Source organism: Pinus tabuliformis, chromosome 8 (assembly GCF_031772625.1).
Source record: "Pinus tabuliformis cultivar Carrire ecotype Pingquan chromosome 8, CPIR1, whole genome shotgun sequence".
NCBI classification, from domain to species: Eukaryota; Viridiplantae; Streptophyta; class Pinopsida; order Pinales; family Pinaceae; genus Pinus; species Pinus tabuliformis.
Genome location: NC_142294.1, coordinates 26,130,198 through 26,151,482, shown reverse-complemented (window position 1 = coordinate 26,151,482; position 21,285 = coordinate 26,130,198). Strand labels below are relative to the sequence as shown.

General features: G+C 39.7%; 1 protein-coding gene across 1 annotated transcript in view; it reads left to right on the top strand.

Moving 5' to 3' along the window:
- The window catches only part of LOC149233968 (protein TONSOKU-like), a 195,686-nt gene that overhangs the window by 83,755 nt on the left and 90,646 nt on the right, over positions 1 to 21,285 (top strand). Inside the window, exon 12 of the mRNA XM_089371696.1 lies at positions 17,630 to 17,742. Coding sequence (XP_089227822.1) covers positions 17,630 to 17,742 — 113 coding nt within the window. The remainder of the gene's footprint in view (positions 1 to 17,629; positions 17,743 to 21,285) is intronic.

Genomic DNA, 21,285 nt, shown 5'->3' with positions numbered 1-21,285 from the left:
CTGTTCATATAGACAATGGTCAATTCAATGATGTATTATGTGTTCCAACCTTATCCTGTAACCTTCTATCTGCATATCACATAACTCATTCAGGGGAAGGTAAAATCATTGAATTTTCACCTCACGATGTTGTAATTAAGGACCTAAGAGATCCTAAATAGATTTTAGCTACTGGCATTGCTGATGATTCTACAAGGTTGTATAAGTTTAACAACATTGGGTCATCAAATCTTCCCTTGGTATTTGTTGCTCATAATGATGAAGTGAACAAACTTTGGCATGAGGGATTTGGTCACTTAAACTATCGCTCCCTTCAGAATCTATGTAAATAAAATATGGTGACAGGTCTTCCAATGGTATCTTGCAGAGATGGTGTTTGTTCCGGATGTGTACTCGGAAAACATCATCGGGATAGTTTTGAAAAATGTGTCTCTTGGCATGCCTCAGCCCCTTTACAGCTTGTGCATAGTGATTTATGTGGTCCACTTCCAGTTGTTTCATTCTTTGGCTACAAGTATTTCTTAACTTTCATTGATGATTTCTCCAGACGCACTTGGGTATACTTCTTAAAACTCAAGAGTGAAGTATTTAACATTTTCTTGGCCTTTAAGGCCTTTGTTGAAAAACAATCTGGACATCAAATTCTTAAGCTAAGATCTGATAATGGCGGAGAATATGTTAACAACAAATTCATGAACTTTTGCAGTGAGAATGGAATTCAAATGCAACGTACTGTTCCATATACTCCACAACAAAATGGTGTAGCTGAAAGGAAGAATCACACCTTAAAGGAAATGGCTAATTGTATACTTCAATCTAAAGTACTTCGTCTTAATTTTTGAGTAGAAGCAATTAACTGTGCAAATTACATAATAAATCGCACTCCTACTAAGGTTTTAAAGAATATCACTCCAGAAGAAGCATGGAGCTCAATTAAACTAGATGTAAGTCACTTTCGTGTTTTTGGAAGTGAAGCATGGGCCCATATTCCAGATGAGAAACATAAAGCTTTAGAACTTAAGAGTGAAAAATGTATTTTTGTTGGATATTCTGAAGATTTCAGAGGATACAGACTTATTCCACTTAAGTCCAAAAATGTTATCATTAGACGACATGTAAAGTTTGCTGAAAATATATCGGTCTACGAGCCTAGTTCGGCGGATGTGCCACCTCTCTCTATCCCTTCTACTTTTGAAAATATTTCTTCTTCAGATGATGACAACAAGGATGACAATCCTCCCCCACCTTCTCAGGATCCTCCTTCAGCTCCTCAGCTTCCAAAATGGGTCCGTACTACTCGGGATGCAGTGGGTGCTCTTGCCGGTGATCCTACAGATCAACGACGTACACGTTCTCAGTTCGATAGAGCCTCTTTGTAGCATATAAACTATGCTGAAGCACAAAAAACTGATAGCTTGGAAATTTAATATTTAAAAAATACACGAGAGGTATATATATATATATATATATATATATATATATATAAGATGATACAATGAGGCCCTGCTTTTATACCCCAGCAGGTGACCTTTCATGATTAGGCATGTCTTTTAGACATGCTTTTTCACTTAACTAATGACTTGTTTAACCTAATCAGTATTTGATTATTTAGTATTAATATTTATTTTATTTATTAATTTGTTATGAATTATATTCATAACATAGCCCCTTTCTTTAGAAGCTTTGTCCTCAAAACTTGTTGATGGATGACTTGATCTCTTATGTGCCACGAATGGCGCGAATGTCTTCTTTACACTTGACCGCTAATACTTCCTTCATTTGACTGGGTCATTAGTAGCTCATCTTCTATGGTTAGTTAATAATTCTGATTTGGATCTAGGGTTATTATTATTTTTTTAAAATTTTTTTTAAACTCTGATTTTTTTTTTTAATAATATTTTTTTATTTTTTATTTTTTTCACTGATATTTTTTTTAATAATAATAATTTAATTAATTAAAATAATTTAATTAATTAAATTAAATTATAATATATATAATATATAATCATGTGATATATAAATAATTATATATATATAAATATTTTTATATAATTATGTTATATATAAATAACTATAATATATATATATATATATATATATATATATATATATATATATATATATATATATATATATATATATATATATATATATGAACCAAAACGCTAACGCAACGGTTTGTTTGACACGATCGAAGGGTTATGCCTCTTGGCAGTAGAGCATAGATAAACGTTTTGTTTTTGTTTTTTTTGTTTTTTTGTTTCAGCCGACAGATAGAATGCGAACGGGAACGTTGAGGCAGCGTTGGGCAGGGTTTTTAACGCCAACAAGAAAATAACAATGCAGAGCGAATAGTTTGGGCTGCTTCCATCCCTCCTCGTCATCAGCATATAGATTTAAATATGTAACGTTGGGAGCTGAGATGACAGGCCGTTCCAGGTCGTCACAAAGCTCTATGTTGAACTTCTGAAGAAGAGGGCAAAGAGAAAGAAAACGGGCTAAAGATTCATCGGTCATTCTGATAGAGTTAAGGGTGCACTCAGTGAGAAGCTTGAATCCAACGAAACCAGTCGGAAAATCGGTGAGAATATAATTGTAGAGCGTGAGGGTAGTGAGACGAGTGCATGAGAAAAGGGCCGGCGGCGGGATTTCCATGTTTCGGGAACATTTGAGAAATAGGTGTTGTACCTTCTTTCTTGCAACACATTGCAGCCATTCCCATAGGGTTTGGCGTCTAAACTCTCCGAACATGGGAACGGTAATGTCAGCGTCAGTGGAGAGTAAAAAGGCGTCCAGATCCGACAAATGCAACCGCAATATGTCGGATATTCTGGTTTCCAGCGCCGCCATTGAGGGGAGGGAAGGTCTGAGCGTAGGTTCTGGAGGCAGGAGACGCGTTGGTGTAAGAAGAGCGGGGGACATGACGAGCTGGGGCATTTCTGTGTAAAGAAAGCGCCATCGTTTAGAGAGAATTGAATTGTCGATTGCATCATCTTTACGCAAAGCAGGTTCAGGAAAAAGAGCAGCTGTGCGCACTGCTGCAGCCTTAGATGGACTTAGTGTCGCAGGATCATATGCTACTAATGCAAAGTTGTATATAGGGTGCAGAAACAAAACATCTCCAGGTATCTCAATTGGGTACGCACGAAACTTGATGACAATATCTGATACAGAAATGGGCACTGTATTTTTGTCAACCGCAACTATTCCAAGCGTCTTAGAATGATAGATCACAAGCCCTGTTCCAGTACAATAATTACTTTCAAGAGCATCAGTAAAAATACTTGGTGGTACTGTGACCGAAACCCTAACAAGGCTTGGTTCAAGGAGTTGCTCCACAAGAGGAGCTTTGGAATATGGCATATTTAAAACAATGCTATCAATGACTTTAGATGCATCCCTAACCTCTCCATTTGATAATGACAGTTGTGGTTCTTCTCCCTCTGATAATGACACCTGTGGTTGTGTTTCTCCATTTGGTAATGACCTTTGTGGTTGTGCATCCCAAGATGTAATCATAGGTCTCCTTTCCCACAGTCCAGTCAGATTGTCTCGAGTGTAGACTTGAGGGGCTGCATACCATTTATGTCTATCAACAGTAACCAAAAGAGACTTAATTCGATTGTGTTATATTTGTACATCCTTCAATCATATCCCAAGTTGTTCTTAAGGGGGGATGTTAGGATATTTCGACACATAGGAAATAGTTAAGTATAACTTGGTCTAGTGTAGGGTTAGTTAAATTGTGTTTCTTTACTATGTACTTTTGTAACTTACAATCTGACGGTCACAATATGTAGTGATCCGACGGTTCATTCTCTCCTTGGTATTACCGACACTTGATCCATGGCTTAACACCTGATTGGTCCATGATCTCTATTTAAAGAGCATGGAAGGTCATTTGTAGGGTAACCGTTCATGAGAGAAGCTTATGTAAATTTTCATTCTTTTATTAATAGATTGCCTGAAGTGGCCGCGTTGGCTCAAGTCGTGGACTGTTTCCCTCTTTGAGGGTTGTAACCACGCCAAGAATACTGGTGTATTGATTTGTGATCTATTTGTGTGCGGTGTCCTTTAGTGTTATGTCTGAGGAACTTACCCTATAAATTCCTACAATCACCAGGTAACAATCGAACCCTCTGATGTGTGGAAGACTACCTTTAAAGCCAAGGAGGGCCGTTTCGAATGGCTGGTTATGCCTTTTGGGTTGACGAATGCTCCTGCAACTTTCATGACACTGATGGATGACATCTTATGGCCATTAACCAACTCATTTGTAGTGGTATACTTGGATGACATCCTGATCTTCAGCCACAATTGGGAAGAACATCTCCACCACATCTAATAGGTTCTCCAAACACCGCGACAACACAAGTTGTGTGCAAATTTGGAGAAATGCACTTTTGGCATGACCCAGGTTCAGTATCTGTGATACATTATTGATGAATGGGGGGTGCATGTGGATCTTGCCAAGATCCAAGTCATTTGGGATTGGCCAGCCCCAACCACTTTGACAGAGCTCCACAACTTTTTGGGTCTTGCCAATTTCTACCGCAGGTTCGTGTTGGGGTTCTCTAATATCACTTGGCCCTTGAGTCAAGTCACCAATGTAGGAGTGAAAGAAAAATTCTTTTGGTTTGAATCTCAACAGAAGGCGTTCGCAGAGTTGAAACATCACCTCTTCTCTACACCAGTGCTCACATTACCAGACTTGCAACAACCATTTGAGATCAAGAGAAATGCCTTTGACTATGCTATATGGGCAATCCTTACTCAACAAGGGCATCCAGTGGCATATCACAGTGAGACACTTTCACACACAGTTCGGAAGTATCCCACTTACAACAAAGAAATGTATTCCATTGTGCAGGCCTGTCGTCAATAGAAGCATTACATTCTAGGGAAGGAAACGATCATCCACACGGATCACCGACCTGTGCAGTTCATATAGACATAAGGGAAGTTGCAGAATGATCTCTATCAGAAATGGTCCACATACCTGCAACAATTCCATTTGAACATTAAGTACAAGAAAGGCAACACCAATAATGTTGTAGACTTCCTCAGTCGACCACCAGTCATGCACTGATTACTGTGCTCGACTCCTATGGACACGAGACTTATGATTGGCCACTTCTCTACAAAAGCGACCTAGAATTCGGCCACACATACCAGACGCTCTTGGAGGGTCAACAAGTTCCAGATTCTCACCTCCAAGATGCACTATTATGCCACTTGGGACACCTTTGTGTTCCTCTAAGCGAGCGTGCCAAGATGTTTTGGGAAGTGCACTACAGTCGGGTCACTGGGCATTTCGAGGTCGAGAAAACAGTGGCAGTACTGCAGAAGTATTCCTATTGGCGGAATCTTCGACAGGATTTTGGGAAGTACATTATATCCTGCACTACCTGTGATATTACCAAACCGACCATCAAGAAGGAAGGCCTCTATACCCGTTGCCTACCCCTAGTCGACCTTGGGAATCTATCTCCATGGATTACATGTCGGGCCTTCCTTCTACTAAGCATGGCAACGACTGTGTTTTTGTGGTCGTCGACAGATTCTCGAAGATGGCCATTATGGCGGCCTGTGTGGTTGTGAAAATTCTGTTACTGCAGCAACTGATTTATTTTACCTACTTATTTTCCAATAAGTTATTTACGAAATCCCTTCAGTAAATATTAAAATAAATTCTACTGTAGATATCACACCATTATACAGAAACAACTACATGCATAAGAATCAAACACATCAACACAATTATTTTTGGACAATTGTCCCGGAAAAACCCAATGAGGGAAAACTGGTGCAACAGAGGAAGATTTTATTAATCAGCGTCTCTTGAGTACAACTAGGGTGCCAAACTGGCCCATCTAGCAGAGATAACCAAACAACAGTAATACCATAACATCCTTCGGCGCTTCCCTTAAGCTTAGCGCCAGTCCAGCTGGCCTTTGCGTAGCTCCCAGACCCTTTGCGTCAACACTTTGCCTCACTGCGTCAGCACTTGGCCTCTCTGCATCACCCATGTAGGCCCTCCAGTCACTGTGAAATCCAGCTGCCTCTGCGTCTGCCTCTCTGATCTCTGCGTTGGTCCTCCAGTACTATCCCTGCCTCTCTATTATGTACTTGCTGCCTTTCCTTGCAATCCAGACCTCTAGTTCGAATTTCTCAGCAAACCCCGCTCCAGAAATCGAGCTGACTGGTCTCCCTCTGGTGCCTCTCCAACTAACCCTCAAGTCTTCTCTTATACTTTTCCTATTGATGAATCAACAGCTGAGATTAAGCCCCTAATCATCGGCTAAGATTAAAATATACTTGATCCTTATCTCTTAGAAGCTTCTCATCGTTACCTTTATTAATACCCATTAATATTTTTATTTTCCTAAGTTTATACTTAGAAACTCATTAAAAATATTAATTATTTTAATAACTCTTCATTCGGATGGAATTTTCCAAAACAATTTTTGGGTCTTGGAGATTTCATGTGCTTTAGCCTCTCCACCAATTTTCATGGCTAGAGCACATCCGATGCTACCCCAAATCAACACTCCCTCTTAGTGAGGAATGTCCTCTAGTAATGCTCCACCACTGAACATTACTCTGATCATCCTGCACTGGTACTTGTGCTGATGCTTGGCTTGCTACCCAACATCCTCTGCACTGCTGCCTCCTGTATTGTTGCCCATGGCTCTACCACTGCCACTGCTACATCTGTACTGCAGCTCCCTCTGCATCGTGCTGCTGCTGGTCCTTCTTCCCAACACTGCATCTGCATTGCAACTCTCTCTCAAATGCTGCATCATGCTGCTCATAGCACTGCAACACCTGATACTTATCCATTTCTGCTACTGAAATGGATTCTTTACCATCCCCATCTTCTCCTTGAAATAAGCAAACTTGGTTCTTCCAAGGGCCTTAGTAAGGATGTCTGCCACCTGTTCTCCTGTAGGAATGCAGCTCAACTGCACAGCTCCTCGTTGGACACAGTCTTTGACAAAGTGACACTGAATATCAATTTGCTTTGACTGATCATGAAATACTTGATTCTCATAGAGCTTGACACAACTCTGATTATCACACATGATCTTGGTCGCCTCCATCCTTCTTCTGAATAGGTTTACAAGCAATTTTCTAAGCCATGTGGCCTCGCACGAAGCTATGCTAGTGGCCATATATTTTGCTTCGGTTGAGCTCAGAGCTATGTATTTCTGCTTCCTATTGCACCAGGAGGTCATCCCCGATCCAATGTTGAAACAATACCCAGAGGTACTTTTTCGATCCACTGAACTTCCAGCCCAATCTGCATCAGTAAACCCACTCAATCTAATATCATTACTTCTAGTGTACAAGAGTCCATAATTGACTGTTCCTTGTATATATCTGAGAACATGTTTGGCTGTTGCCCAATGAGCCCTCTTCGGTTCCACCATGAACTGACTGAGGGTGTTGACAGCGTAACAAATGTCTGGTCTGGTATTGACCAGATACATCAGGGACCCTATGAGCTGCCTGTATAAGGTGGGATCAACATCTTTGTCTTCTGATGCATCAATTTTCTTCCAGTTGGTGATCATTGGAGTAGCCATCGGCCTACAGTCCTGCATCCTGAATCTCTTCAGGATCTCTGTAGCATATCTCCCTTGTCCAAGGAAGATTTTACCCTTCTGCTGCCAAACTTCCAACCCCAGGAAATAATGCATCTGTCCCAAATCCTTCATGTCAAACTTTGTGGCTAGATTCTTCTTGCAGTCCTCGATGAGCCTAGATGATCTTGTCAGGAAGAGATCATCCACATATAATACTAGGACTAGAGGCTCATTCTCTACAACCAGATAGTAGAGATTGGGATCTGCATCACTCTTGACGAACCCCATCTTCTGCAAGTAGCCATCAATTCGACCATACCATGCTCTAGGTGCCTGTTTGAGCCCATACAAGGTTTTCTTCAATCTGCATACATGAGACTTCTTCTCATGTGTCTCAAAGCCTTCTGGCTGTTCAATGTATACTTCCTCTTCTATCACCCCATTCAAGAATGTCGTTTTGACATCCATCTGATGAATCTCCCATCCCATCTGTGCTGCAAGAGATATCACGGTTCTAATAGATGTATACCTGGCTATTGGGGCGAAGGTCTCTTCGTAGTCTATTCCTTCCTTTTGAGCATACCCCTTAGCCACAAACTTAGCTTTGCATTTTTCCACACTGTCGTCTGTAGCGTATTTAATCTTGTAGATCCATCTCGAACCTACCACTGATCTGTCCTGAGGCCTAGGCACTACTTCCCAGACATCGTTCACCATTATAGAGTTGTACTCCTCTACCATCGCATCCATCCAAACTTGATGTTGTGCGGCCTCCTGAAAGCTCGAATGCTCCCCATCTTGAGCTACTAAGGCCTGATATCTATCTGGCTGTCTTCACTCTTTGTTATTGTTTCTTGGCACAACGATGAAATCTTTTGCATCCCGTAGAATCTGTTGGAGTTCCCAACTCGTTCTTCCTCTAGTGGCAGGTGCATCTGTTAGCTCCTCCTCTTCTTGTTTTGAAAGAGAATTCTTGGCTTCTCGAGATTTTCTAAAGGCCCTATCTTCCATGAACTTTGTTGACACCTAATCATGGGGATTGGGTGAAGAGTTGTAAATAATGTAAATAATAAATAATGGAAAAGGAAGAGTCATCGGGAGATGAAACCCAAGAGTCACTCCCTCATGTATATAACTATGAGCAATCTAAATGAATAAACAAATTTCATTTGAGGAGTTACCTCTTGCCCTGACATGGTATTAGAGCCAACTCCATTTTTGGCTTCTCTACCTTTGTAACTCCCTTCTACCTATTCTGCCTATTTTGCAAAACTGATACCTCTGCCATACGCTTAGGCCTCTGCGTTACTCCTATTTTCCTGCCATTATTCTTTGCTTTCTGCATCAAATAGTTTGGTGTGTGTGCGCATTGTAATGAAGTGAAGGTCGGACTGTGTTGGATTCTTGAATATGTCAATGTTGAACCTCCCTCCATTATGTTGTGCGCACTACGAGCTTGATTGTATACAAAACAGGCTTTGACGGGGTGTGTTGAGAGGTTTTTGTATTCATTTCAGGCTTCATCCCTAGTACGGTGCCCACCGCTTGTTGTGCCTCTTTTGGTATCAAAGCACCACCCTTCGTGGCTCCTCTGCTTCAGACTCCATGTTACCACCTAAGTCACCTGACACGGGGATTCGTAGGATTCGGGATTCGTGGTGTCGGATTCGGACACATTGACCCCCCCGGAATAGGTCACATAGGATTCGTTATATATTATTTTATTAATATATATATATATTAAAAATTAGATATTTCTTACACAAATTTTAATTAATGATACAAATTTATTGATTTCAAACATAGATCTTCATCTATAGCATGCATAGTACATACAAAATTCAAATACATGTCAGTGGTATTGGTCACATAAATCATGATTCATAATTCATAACTGAAAGACAACTTACAACTACAAGATAGTAAGATAAACACACTGACAACTGTAGTTTTCTCATTAAGTCATCAAATCAAAATGTGTTACATAGGTAGTGCTGGTGCAATGCCAATGGCAAATAGAAATAGAAAATATAAAACAACTACAGGTATACAAGCCTCAAGGCATCAATCCTCATCATCAGCATTAGAATCAACATCAATGTCCTCATCATCATGGTCCCCACTGCTCTCCTCTGCATCCTCCTCCTCCCCTGTATCCATAGTTGCCTCTGCATCTGCTGGTGTGGAGGATGACCCCTCTAAGTCATCAAATCTAACAGGCTCTAGCACTGGATCATTGAGATCCATGTTGGCCAATGCCAACTCAACACTGGTGTCCAGACCCATATCATTAGGAAAGACATCCCACTTCTTTGTCTTTCCCCTCAACCACTCTTCCCTCTGCCTGTAAATAAGATGAAGGTTGGTGTGCACATACACCATTGTCTCTGCCCTGGATTGCTCAAGCCTGCTCTTCTTCACACTATACAAATTCCCATATGTGCTCCAATTCCTCTTGCAACAAGAGGATGAAGTCACCTGAGAGAGGAGCCTCATGGCTAACTGTTGAAGAGGAGGGCTTGTTGCCCCATGAGTTGCCCACCAAGAATAGGGCTTCTTAGCCCCCCTGTCTCTAATCACATCATAACCTCCAAATTGACCACTGCCAGTGGAAAACTCTGCAAAGGCATCCTCCACCTCAGCAAGCAATGCACTATCTTGAAAAATCCGCTTGAATACCTCTTTCCTCCCCTGTGAGATTTCACCATCCATGTGAGGAGGGAATCTGCGGGAAGGTCCACCATTCAACGACTCATGGCTGTAGTATTTGGGGTTCAATGAGTGAGCCAAGCAATGTAAAGGTGTACAATTCTTGTCCCATCTGCTGACAAGAATATTCTTTATAGTATCACAGAAGGCCTCTGGTGATGTCTCATACTCGGGGCACTCACTGTAGAATAATGCTCCTCACAGACTCAATCATGGAATCCCATCCCTCATAAACCTCTCCTAGGATGGGTTTGTCTGTATCTGCAAATCGAAGCAAAGAAATGATAGGGTCCACGATCCGAATAATTAGATCTACCCTCTCCCACCAAGCATCATCTAGCACTGTGTCCTTCACTCTTTTAGAGGCTACTTGATCTGTCTTTCTCCAAAAAGACCAAAACTCAGAAATAATCATGGCCCCAAGAGCGGTCTTGACCTCCTTCAATCTCTTCAACATCATGAATGAAGAGGCAAACCCTGTATCAACAATCTTCAACAATGATAGATTGGTGTACTCCTTGTAGATAGTGAGGGCATTTGTATGATTTTGCAAAAAGTTACGGATATGTCTTGCATCCTCAATAATGCTTCCAATCCAAAGCACGTCAGAAGCAATGGATTTCAGTGCTAAGTTCAATGAATAGACAATGCAAGGTGTCCAAAACACTTGTGGATATTTAGCTTCCACAATCATGCCAACAACCTTGCAAACATGTGCATTATCTGTAATGATTTGCACACAAGAATCAACATCTACATCTTCAATAACTTTAATAAATAACTCACCAATAAATTGTGCATCCTTGTATTTGCCAAGTGTATCCACTACTTTCATGAAAACTGGACCACTCAAGGAAGACACCATGAAGTTGATGATTGGGTGTCGTGTTGGATCTGTCCATCCATTAGAAACAATGCTAACCCTAGATGTTGGCCATGATGCTACAATAGGCTCAAGCATTTTTTGCACCTCTTTTTTTGCCTTCGTCAACAATGTGGTTCTTAGCTTCTCTGACCCAGGAGGCACATATCCTGCTGGAGCCCCTTGAGTTAGAGCTCGGCCCATCTCAATAAATAGAGGTGAGCATGCAACATTAAATGATATGAAGTTTTGATAGAAGAAGAAGGCAATGGTGAGATCAAGCTCTTCCCGTCTCTCTTTTTGGAAAATCTTGTCCATTGGACCAAGTGGTCTTCTTTTTGCTGCTTGTCCCCCAGTAGAAGTAGAACTCTCAAATGGAAATTTGGTGGTGGCTTTTCTCAAAAATGGAAGGGGGTCTTCATTCTTGGGTTTTCTTGATTTTGAAGCCACATGTTCCATACCAACATTGGACTCCTTTTCCAATTCTTTTCTCTTTTGTAAAGAAACAACTTTACAAGCTCCAATCCCATAACCCGGTAAAGCCAACAAATGTGCTTTCACATGGTAATATGTGCTTTTGAAAGAAATGTGACAAAAGTTGCATTTCCGTTGCACATTGCCTCCTCCGCTTCCCTTGGTGTTTGTCCCATCCTCTCTTGTGACATATTTCCACAATGGATATTTATCATTGTCTTTAGGTCCTCTTCCCTCAACATTACTTACAATAGACTCTGATGATATTGGGGGAGGAGGGGCGTCTCCACCCATGACATTCTTGCCCTTCCTTTGCCCCCTAAATGGTGCCTTTGATTGAGCCATGAACACTGTAAAAGAAATGAACAAAACATGCACAAATTTGTAAACAAAAAATCATATACGAACCGCTGTAATAGAATAAGAAATGAAAAAAAATGGAGCTGAAATGCACTTACCTGGTGCTTGAATCTCCTTGCCGAACGCTCTACTCCCTTAACTCCTTGCTCCAAACCCTTCTCCACTTGCCAACAGCTCAAACAACGCTTGCCAAATGATAATATGCATGGCTGTAATGAACAAATGCGGCCTTTTCATACCCGCGCAGGTCACTTTTCCCCCAAAACGAGTCTTGGAAAATAGGACATGATGTCAAAAATCGTGACACATTGCCGATTTTCATGACACGCTTGGGATTCGACGTGTCATAATCGGATTCGACGTGTCATGTTTTTTGGACACGATTTTAGGGCGAATCGTGCCCGACACGACGGATTCGGATTCGTGGACCTTATATAACGAATCCAGTTAATTAGGTTACCACCCTTCGTGGCTCCCCATTGTCCCACCCTCCATTGCTTGTTCGACCCCCGATTCATATAACCATACCTCTCACATACACGCACAATCGAACACTCCCAGCCTCCCCATGGCATACCATTCCACTACACAGTCGGCCCCAAATAGTACACAACGCACAACCCTCCATTTGCCATACGCTCTGCTCTTGGTATTTGCTCTATCGAGAACAATGCTCCACGTCCACACATAGTCCTCCATTTGGTTATACTCCCAAACGTTGTGGTTATACTCCTAAACCATGCGTTTTATTCCTGGCATATATTAATGCTGTCCGACTTCCTCTGTCCCTAAAACACCATTCTGGTTACCATATTGAGCTGTTGCACGAGCCCAAGAGAACTTGGAATGTAAGGCAAGTCGAGATCTACAGTGTTGTCTCATATCTGCCTTTCAAGCGATTTCATTGTTGGAGGAAGCAGACTGTCGCAAGAACGAAGCACAACTAAACATTGAATTATCTCTTGTGCAGTGGTTGACTGACTGTTCGAGCCCAAGAGTGGTGGCTCATTGTACTCAATCCTACGTGGTGCAGTGGTTGACTGTAACAATTCATTCAAGGCTCGTAAACTGAATTCTGTGTGATCGCTATATTCAAATCAATTGTTTTTTAATACTGCATTTTATATATTACTGTATGCCCTACACCAATATAAGCCCTCCCTCGTATAAGCCCTCCCCCATATATACCTCTGCTACATATTTATATTAGAATTGTATTTTTTTTTACAAAACTACCACTGGAAGTGCTATTTCTTACAACATATTGGCAGCAGAAGTATATATTTTTTTTTTACAGTACACATTTTACAATGCATTCATTGATATCTATTGTGGGAGTGGTTCTCATTGGCAAGGAGAACTATCCATAATGGTCTCGGAAAATCAAACACACTCTCATTTTTAATGAGCTGCGGGAAGGAGTGTGTGTTGGAGAAGGATACAAAGAACTAGAAAAGCCTACTTCAGACAAGGTATTTGCCATTTGGGAAAATAAGAACAACCAGGCCTATGCCTTGATTGCAACATCAGTAAATGAAGAGGTGAGTTGCCATATTTTGCCATTTTCAAATGCTTTCGAAGCCTTACAAAAATTGAAGGAACTCTATGACTCACACTCTGCACTTGAAGTTGTTCAACTCATGATTAAATTGTTTAGCCTTGAATTACAAAATGATGATCCTCTTGCTCTTGCATCAGGGGTAAAACCTATTATGCATGATATCAAAGTCACTAATGTTGAACTGGACATTCCTCTGATAGCTTTTGTCAAAGGCACTTTATCCCACTTACTCAAATTATCTTGAGACATTGCAAGCAAATGGAAACCTCAAAGAAATTACCTTTGACTCCTTTGTAAATAAATTTGCTGAGAGAGAGAAAGCTTTTGGGAAGAAGACAACTCCTTAGTGTTTTGAAGAGGTTGTGTGTCTTGCACATAGAGAAAATAATTTTGCTCAAGATTCTTCCAGAAGAAGAGGTGGTCGAAGAGTAAGAGGAAGAAGAAATTTCAGAGGCAGGATGGGGAGACACTCTCAAGGAGAAAAGTCAGATTTGCATTGCATACATTGCAATAGAGATGGATCACATGATGCATCCACATGCAAGTTGCCTTGGGACATAATTGAGCAGGAAAGAGTTCAACCTAAAGGTAAAACTAATGATAAAGAGAAAGGAAAAGCACCTGAGTCCGCTCACTATGTTGTGGCACATTGTAATATTGGAGTAAATGAAGACTTATTTAATGATTCACTTGCTTCTTGGAAAAATGATTGGTTGCTTGATTCAGGAGCAACTTGCCACATGACTTTTAGAAGAGATTTTTTTGAAGAATTTACTGATAATGTTGATGGAACAATATACTTTGCAGACAAATCAAAACTCAAGCCATCAAGGCTTGGAACAATCAGGCTTAAATTGCCTGGTCTTCCAGAGTTTCTTCTGTATGATGTTTTATATCTCTCACAACTAAGGAGAAACTTGCTGTCCTTGATCCACGTCTGCCAGCAAGGACACTCCATTCATATGTTTGATGGCAAGGTTGAGGTGAGAAAAGCATCAGATCACTCACTTGTCATGACGGGGATAGAAGAAGAAAGGTTTCTCAAGCTGCAAGGTACTTTTGCTCGTGCACAAATTTTTTGATACAATTCTCCTTATGATGAAGGTACATTTCCATCAAGTTTATTATGGAATGCTAGATTTGGACACTTGAACTATGACAACCTTCACTTGTTGAAGAAAAATGGTATTACTGGTTTGCCTACAATTCCTATGAAACTTAAGCAATGTGATTCAAGAGCCTAAAATAACAGGAGCGGATTTATGTTATTAAACACATTGTAAAAAACCAGGAGTGGGATAGTAGTGTATGGGTGGTATGGCAATGTTGATAACCACAATGTTTGGGAGTTGCGTTGCGTTTGGGAGCAGCGTTTGGAGGACCGACTGTATGGGAACAGATTTCAAGATGTGAAGTAGAGCACAGGGGAGTATGGAAGCAGAGCGGCCGACGGACTGTGGTATGGCAGTTCAACGTATGGACAACGATTAATGATACCACAGTGATGGCATATGGAGGAGCGGTATGGTGGAGCAGGCGGTTTGGAGAGCAGTGTTCAACCGGGAGAATGGGTTCAATTGTGATTGTCGAGCCAACACAAGCATATACGATAACGAAATATAATTCAACGTATTAAAATACCACAACACTTCCACGCAGCACACCTCCGTCCACAACACCTTTGGCTTCAATGCGCCAACCACAACACTTTGGGCAGCGCACCTCCGATGTAGCAACTTGCTCAAGTCTTCAAAGGAGGCAAAGAAATGCTTCAATGCAACAAATCGATTTTTCAACAGTGAGAATAGAATGCACAGAATCTGGCAGGGATATGTTAGTCTGCAAAAATGCAGAACAAAAGCATGAAGGCATTAGGCCAGGAGGTAACTCCTCAAATCAACTATGTTTTTCATTAAGATTACTCCTTGCTATATACATGAAGGGAGTGACTCTTGGGTTTCACCTCCCGATGACTCTTCATTTTCCATTATTTACTATTTACATTCTTTACAAGTGTTCACCGAATCCCTATGATTAGGTGTCAACATTGGGCATCCACTCAAATTTTATCCTTAAAATCTCTTGCCCCAGGTGTTGCCCTAAAAGGGAAACCCTAGTTTCTTCTTCCTCAACTTGAGGACTTTCTTGAAGGTTTCATGAGCCTTGGAATTGTTGGAAATGGAATCCATCGCAAAAAACCTTTTCCCTTTGGTCTTGACCTTTGGAACTCCCATTATCATCAAATACATCAAACCCTAGGTCTTGCACCTCCTTTTTCTAGGTATTTTCATTGAGAACAAACTGCTTCCTTAAAGAATCCTTTGAACTTATATTGTGTCTCTCTTCAATGAGCCCTAGTGAGATCATCTTATACCTTATCTACGTTGAAGAATGTAACTAGTGTCGATCTTCATAATTATATTTGAGTCATGATGTAATGCATTTGTCAAAAAGAAAGAAAAATAAATTATATTATAAAACAAATTGACTTATTAAAGCATGGTTTTCATGCTTGGGTCAATGGTCAATAGGTCAAAGCACCCACTAAGTGCTCTAGGATTTTTGTTGAGTTGAACTCATTATGTAGCAGACCCTTGTTGGGCTCATTAGGTCAAAGAAAGAAAAATATTTTGTCTTATCCTCCTCCATCCAGTAAGCTCTTGTCTCATATCAAGTCAGCTTTGTCTCCTTGCAAGTCGGCCTATTCAACAAGTCAAGTCGGCCTAATATTAGAGACTCTAACTACTATAAATACAAGAGCTATTTGACCTTTTGAAGAGATGACACAAGTGATCTGAAGTTGATATGAAGAAGAAAGTGCGAAGATGCCTAACTGAAGTCTTCAACGTCCCAATGAAGGAATTACTATACGAAGGAAGAAAAGATTTATATCATCTAGATTCTGCCTCAAACTTAAAGGGAATGATATGTATTGCAGGAGCCAAAAATTCTAGGATGACGAACTTAGACCAAGGACTACAGAAGAAGAAGGAAAGGGTCGACTTGATGGTTTGGAGTGAGAAAGGTCTTTTGTCTATAGGGTCTTGGATTGTCTCATCTTGATTTGAATATACTAGTGGAAGAGTTGGACTGGGTTTTCCCCTAGATAGGGGTTTTTCCATGGCTAAGTGCCTACATCTTGTGTCCCTTGTTGTGATCTTCATTGTTTGGCATTTGTCTTGATGAAAGGAACATAACAAATTGAAAGAAGGACTAATAAGAAGAAAAGAGCAATCAAAAGAAAATGTCAAAGTCTAAGAGAAATCTCCCTAAAAAACCTAACCCATATGATGCTCTAGATTTTTCAACAATCTACAACACATCTATTTTAGAATCGATCTCTTCCTCTCTTACCAGAACTCCTTCCATTGGTGAAAATCCATTGTCTAACTTTTGTCTTGTAGGGTTTCCCTCTCCAAGACCTGTTAGATTTTGTGGTAACAAGGTACAAATTTGTTGTTCTAGTGTGATTGATCTCTCCATTTGATTTCTATTGCATTTTATTTGATATTGATAGTAACTTTTGGAATACTATGTGTTATTCTCACTAGAATAACACACAATATTACAGAAGTTCTTATAAACATCAAGTTCATCACTGTGGAAATCTACATGCATAAATGCATTTTATTTTTTGAGTTAATATACTAGTTTTTTTATTTTATTAGCAACGTCAGAAATATCTGAGATAAATATTTTCTAAGTTGCAATGCTAAATAAGGGCCCTCGAATAATCTTTTTCTTGATAATGAATGCATTACAATATATTTCTAAGTCTAGAGTTCTTAGAATTTAACAAGATCAAATTATATATTTTTGGTATGCAATCATTATGCCATTAGAAAGCTTAATCTTGTGCTAGTCATTGTATAGGGTCAAGTGTTGATGTAAAATCAATGATTTAACTATTTTCCATTTAGCTAAATTAAAATGATTACACAAAATAGAGATCAATGTGTTTATTTTTTCATATTAGATACAAATCAATCGATTTTATTATTTTGTTTTCTCTTGTAGTTGTAATTAGATATCCTTATTGCATCCATAACAATGTTTAAATTGTTGTTAAATCAGGTAGTCAAACCATGCACAATATACAAGAAAGTATCGTGGCTTCAAAAGAAAGGGGTCTCAGTTTGACATTGGATCTACATGATAACCAGTTGGGAGCAAGTGCTCTTCTTCAGGTTCTTGTACTTCACAAGGGTTTTTTTTTCTTGGTTTCCTTATGTAACTTTCTTTTACTTTTTCATAAGAATAAGTTCTTTCATGCTTATTTTTGTTTTCTATAAAAGTTGGATGTAAATTTTCATATAAGCAAATAAAAGAGATTTATGCCACTTATTTCTAAAATCTAAAAGATTTTTATCAAAGTACATATATTTTGAATAACAATAATAACAAAAAATGAAGATTACCTTGTGTAAGAGATTTACAAGTGTAAATACATTTAGAAATTAAAAAAATTGAAAATGTAGATGAAATATCAAATTTCCTTCAATATGAAATTTATAGTGGCTATAATCCTAAATCATAACTAAAAAAGGTCCATTTGTTAAAGTTATGACCCTAGCTTTTTGGTATAAATGCTAGATAGTATGATGTCTAAACTGTGATTATTAATGAAAATGATGGTATACAAGCTCATGCGTTATTGATTTTATTTTACATATTTTTAAATTTTATTTTTATAAATTGCATGAATGCATTTTGATGGTAGTGATGATTGAAGAATTAACACAAGTGCATTGGTGGTCATAATTATTCAACTCTACATAACAAGTCATTGAATTATTGGTGGATCTCAGTTGTGACCATCTTGATGCTACGACTCTTTTATTAGTATGGGGAGCATGCTTTTCCAATTGTCAGCCTCCAACTTTTTTATAGGTCAACTTTTTACATAGACGATTAGTTTAACCTTTGTTTGTCATGTTGAGTTGTATGCCATTGTCACTACTATTTTAAGGTATTTGCCAAGCTTGTTGCCACAAAATCTAGCAAGTCTTGTAGAGGGGCACCCTACAAGGCAAACACTGAACCAAGAGACAACAAGAGGGTAGTGACCCACTATCACCATGGCCAAGACTGCTTACTTTTTATGGAATTTCACCGATGGAAGGAGTCTTGATATTTGTATGGTCACCTAATAGGTCTTCTAGGTTTGAGGTTTGCAATGATCTAAGGATTTCCAAGGAGAATAAACAACTTAAGTACAAGGCCCCGATGGGGAGAGGTAATTCAGTTTCCTTGGAGAAGCTAATTTCAGGCACACACGATCTATGGTTTGATTAGTAGGTTGAGATTTAGGATGGTCCAAGGTTAAGGTGAGGAGAAGGGTTTTCAATGATGATTTTCAACAAAACAAACGCACATGAAACCATCAAATAAGCCCCTAAGTTTAAGCAACACCAAACTAGGGTTTACTTAGGGAAAACAACTAGGGCAAAGAAATTTTTGGATGAAATTGAAGTGAATGCCTACCAAAAGAAGTGATTTTGTGGTAGTCACTATCGTCTTGGTATTCAGACTCTCCAACAAAAAAAATCATCTCCTAGAAATTGACACCAAGCCCTAGCTTAGACGCTTGGCCTTGAAGGCGTTGAGTTAGGTCAAGAAGAAAGAAGGAAAATGTTTATGGATGAAATTTGAAAAGTGGATGTGATGACCAACAAAATAGGCCAATGCCTTGAGCCTTGGGAGTATGGAGTTTATGAGTTGATTGGATATCTAAAAGTTGCCAAGGAGGAAGGATAATTGATGCCCTAACATCAACAACCCTAGCAATTTCCTATGCAATGAATCAAAGAGTCTTATGGGAGAGCTAATCAAAGTTCACCACTAGGATTATCATTCACATGTCGTTCATAAGTAATGTATGCAATAAAGATATCTTGATTCCATCAAATGAAATTTCAACAATTTAGGGCACAATAGAGAATCCTAGATTCAAAACTTTCCATGCATTAGACACAAAGAAAAGATTTATCCAATAAAATGCTCACTTACAAGATAACATGCATGAAAAATTTGTCCATTGATATAGGACATTAGCTCCAAATACAAACAAATTAGCTCCAATTGTCAAAATGCATTCATAGATCCAAATTCTCCACAAGAAGAGGACATAATTCTCTAATATAGGCCGAAAAACGCAAGTGCAAGTGATGAAAAGAAATCGATGGTTAATCTCCTCTATTTATATGAGGAGTACTAATGCTCTTTTTAGCCTAAAAGCGCCCCTAAAACAATAAAACATGTCACAATGATGAGTTTGGTCACAAGCTGACCTACTAGCTTAAGCAAAATATAATAATCTTCCCACACGTGTGAACCGTAGGGCAATAATATGTTGACATCATCCATGCACAAGCTTTTCTAGGGCATATATCGAGGGATGAGGTTGCCAAGAGTGGTGTAGAATGGTCTCCAAATGGCCATAGTGTCTGTCTCTGCTCCTCCTTTTAACATGATGCCTGGCCCTTGATCTCTTGTGACATACTTCCACAAGGGATATTTACTTTCTTGATCCTGCGATCTTTCTAAATTTATTTTTCTCTCAACATTTGAAGCTGCTGTTGCAGTGCCACTTCCAACAGAGGGAGCACTGGCAGACCCTAATGAAATTGGAATAGCGGGTGGGGGCATTACCAATGGGGACATTCTTCCCCTTCTTTTGCCCCTTCCCTGCTACCCTTGATTGAGCCATGAATGCTGTAAAAATAAAGAAAAAATGCACTAGCATGTAAACAAAATGGACAGTCAAACTGTTGTAGCAAAACTAGAAAAAAATTGGAAGAAAAATGCACTTACTGATTGCTTGAATCGCCCCCAAAGTGCTCCTAAACCCTTTGCTACTCGCTCCCACACACCTACAAAAGGAGATACACATTACAATGAAGAGAAAGTGGCCCAAATCAGGCTTTTGAAACACTGGGGCATGCTTTTCTAGAGGGACACGTGTCCCAAAGTCATGACACACTACTCAGGCGAATCAAATTCGCTAGGTCCACGAATCCCTCGTGTTCAGACATGCTCGACCCACGAATTGGGCACGTGTCCCTCAAGAATCATCTCTGACATGTAGGATTTGGGTCACGTTGGGGATAGCACGAATCCAATTACACAGGTTATCATTCAATGTTTACGATGAATTATGGGATTAGAACCTTGAGGAAATGATGCTTGTGCATCTAAGAAATCGATGATATTGGGAAGAATTAGTACAATTGAGAATATGAGTAATTCCCAACTAGGAGGTTTTTTGGGTAGTCTATGCTAGGGCCCAAGAATGAAGTGGGATAGCTTGAGTGACTCATTCTCATTCTCTTTCCTTTCTCGATTACCTACTAGTGTCAAGGATTTCTTTCTTCATTGGTACCTCACTAGCATCGTCACCACTCAAGCCCTTGCTCGTTCCATGCTAGTGTTTCCTCTTGTAGCCTTCGTTGTTGCACTAGTTTTTCTACATCTCATCTTTGTTGGCTCTTCACTAGTCCTCACAACTCTTGCACCCTAGTTAGGTACATTTTGTTATTATTGCCTCCTAAATTCATAGGTATTTCATGAATTATACCCCCTTTGACACCCCTTCTTTCTTTTCCTAGGCATTGCCATTGTTTTTCTTCAAAGGTGCTTCAATAGTGTTACGACCTCCCTTATTTTCCCCTCTTGGTTTTGTTCATCTATTGCCCTTCCTAGAAAATTGGTGTCACCTTCGCTCCTCAAGG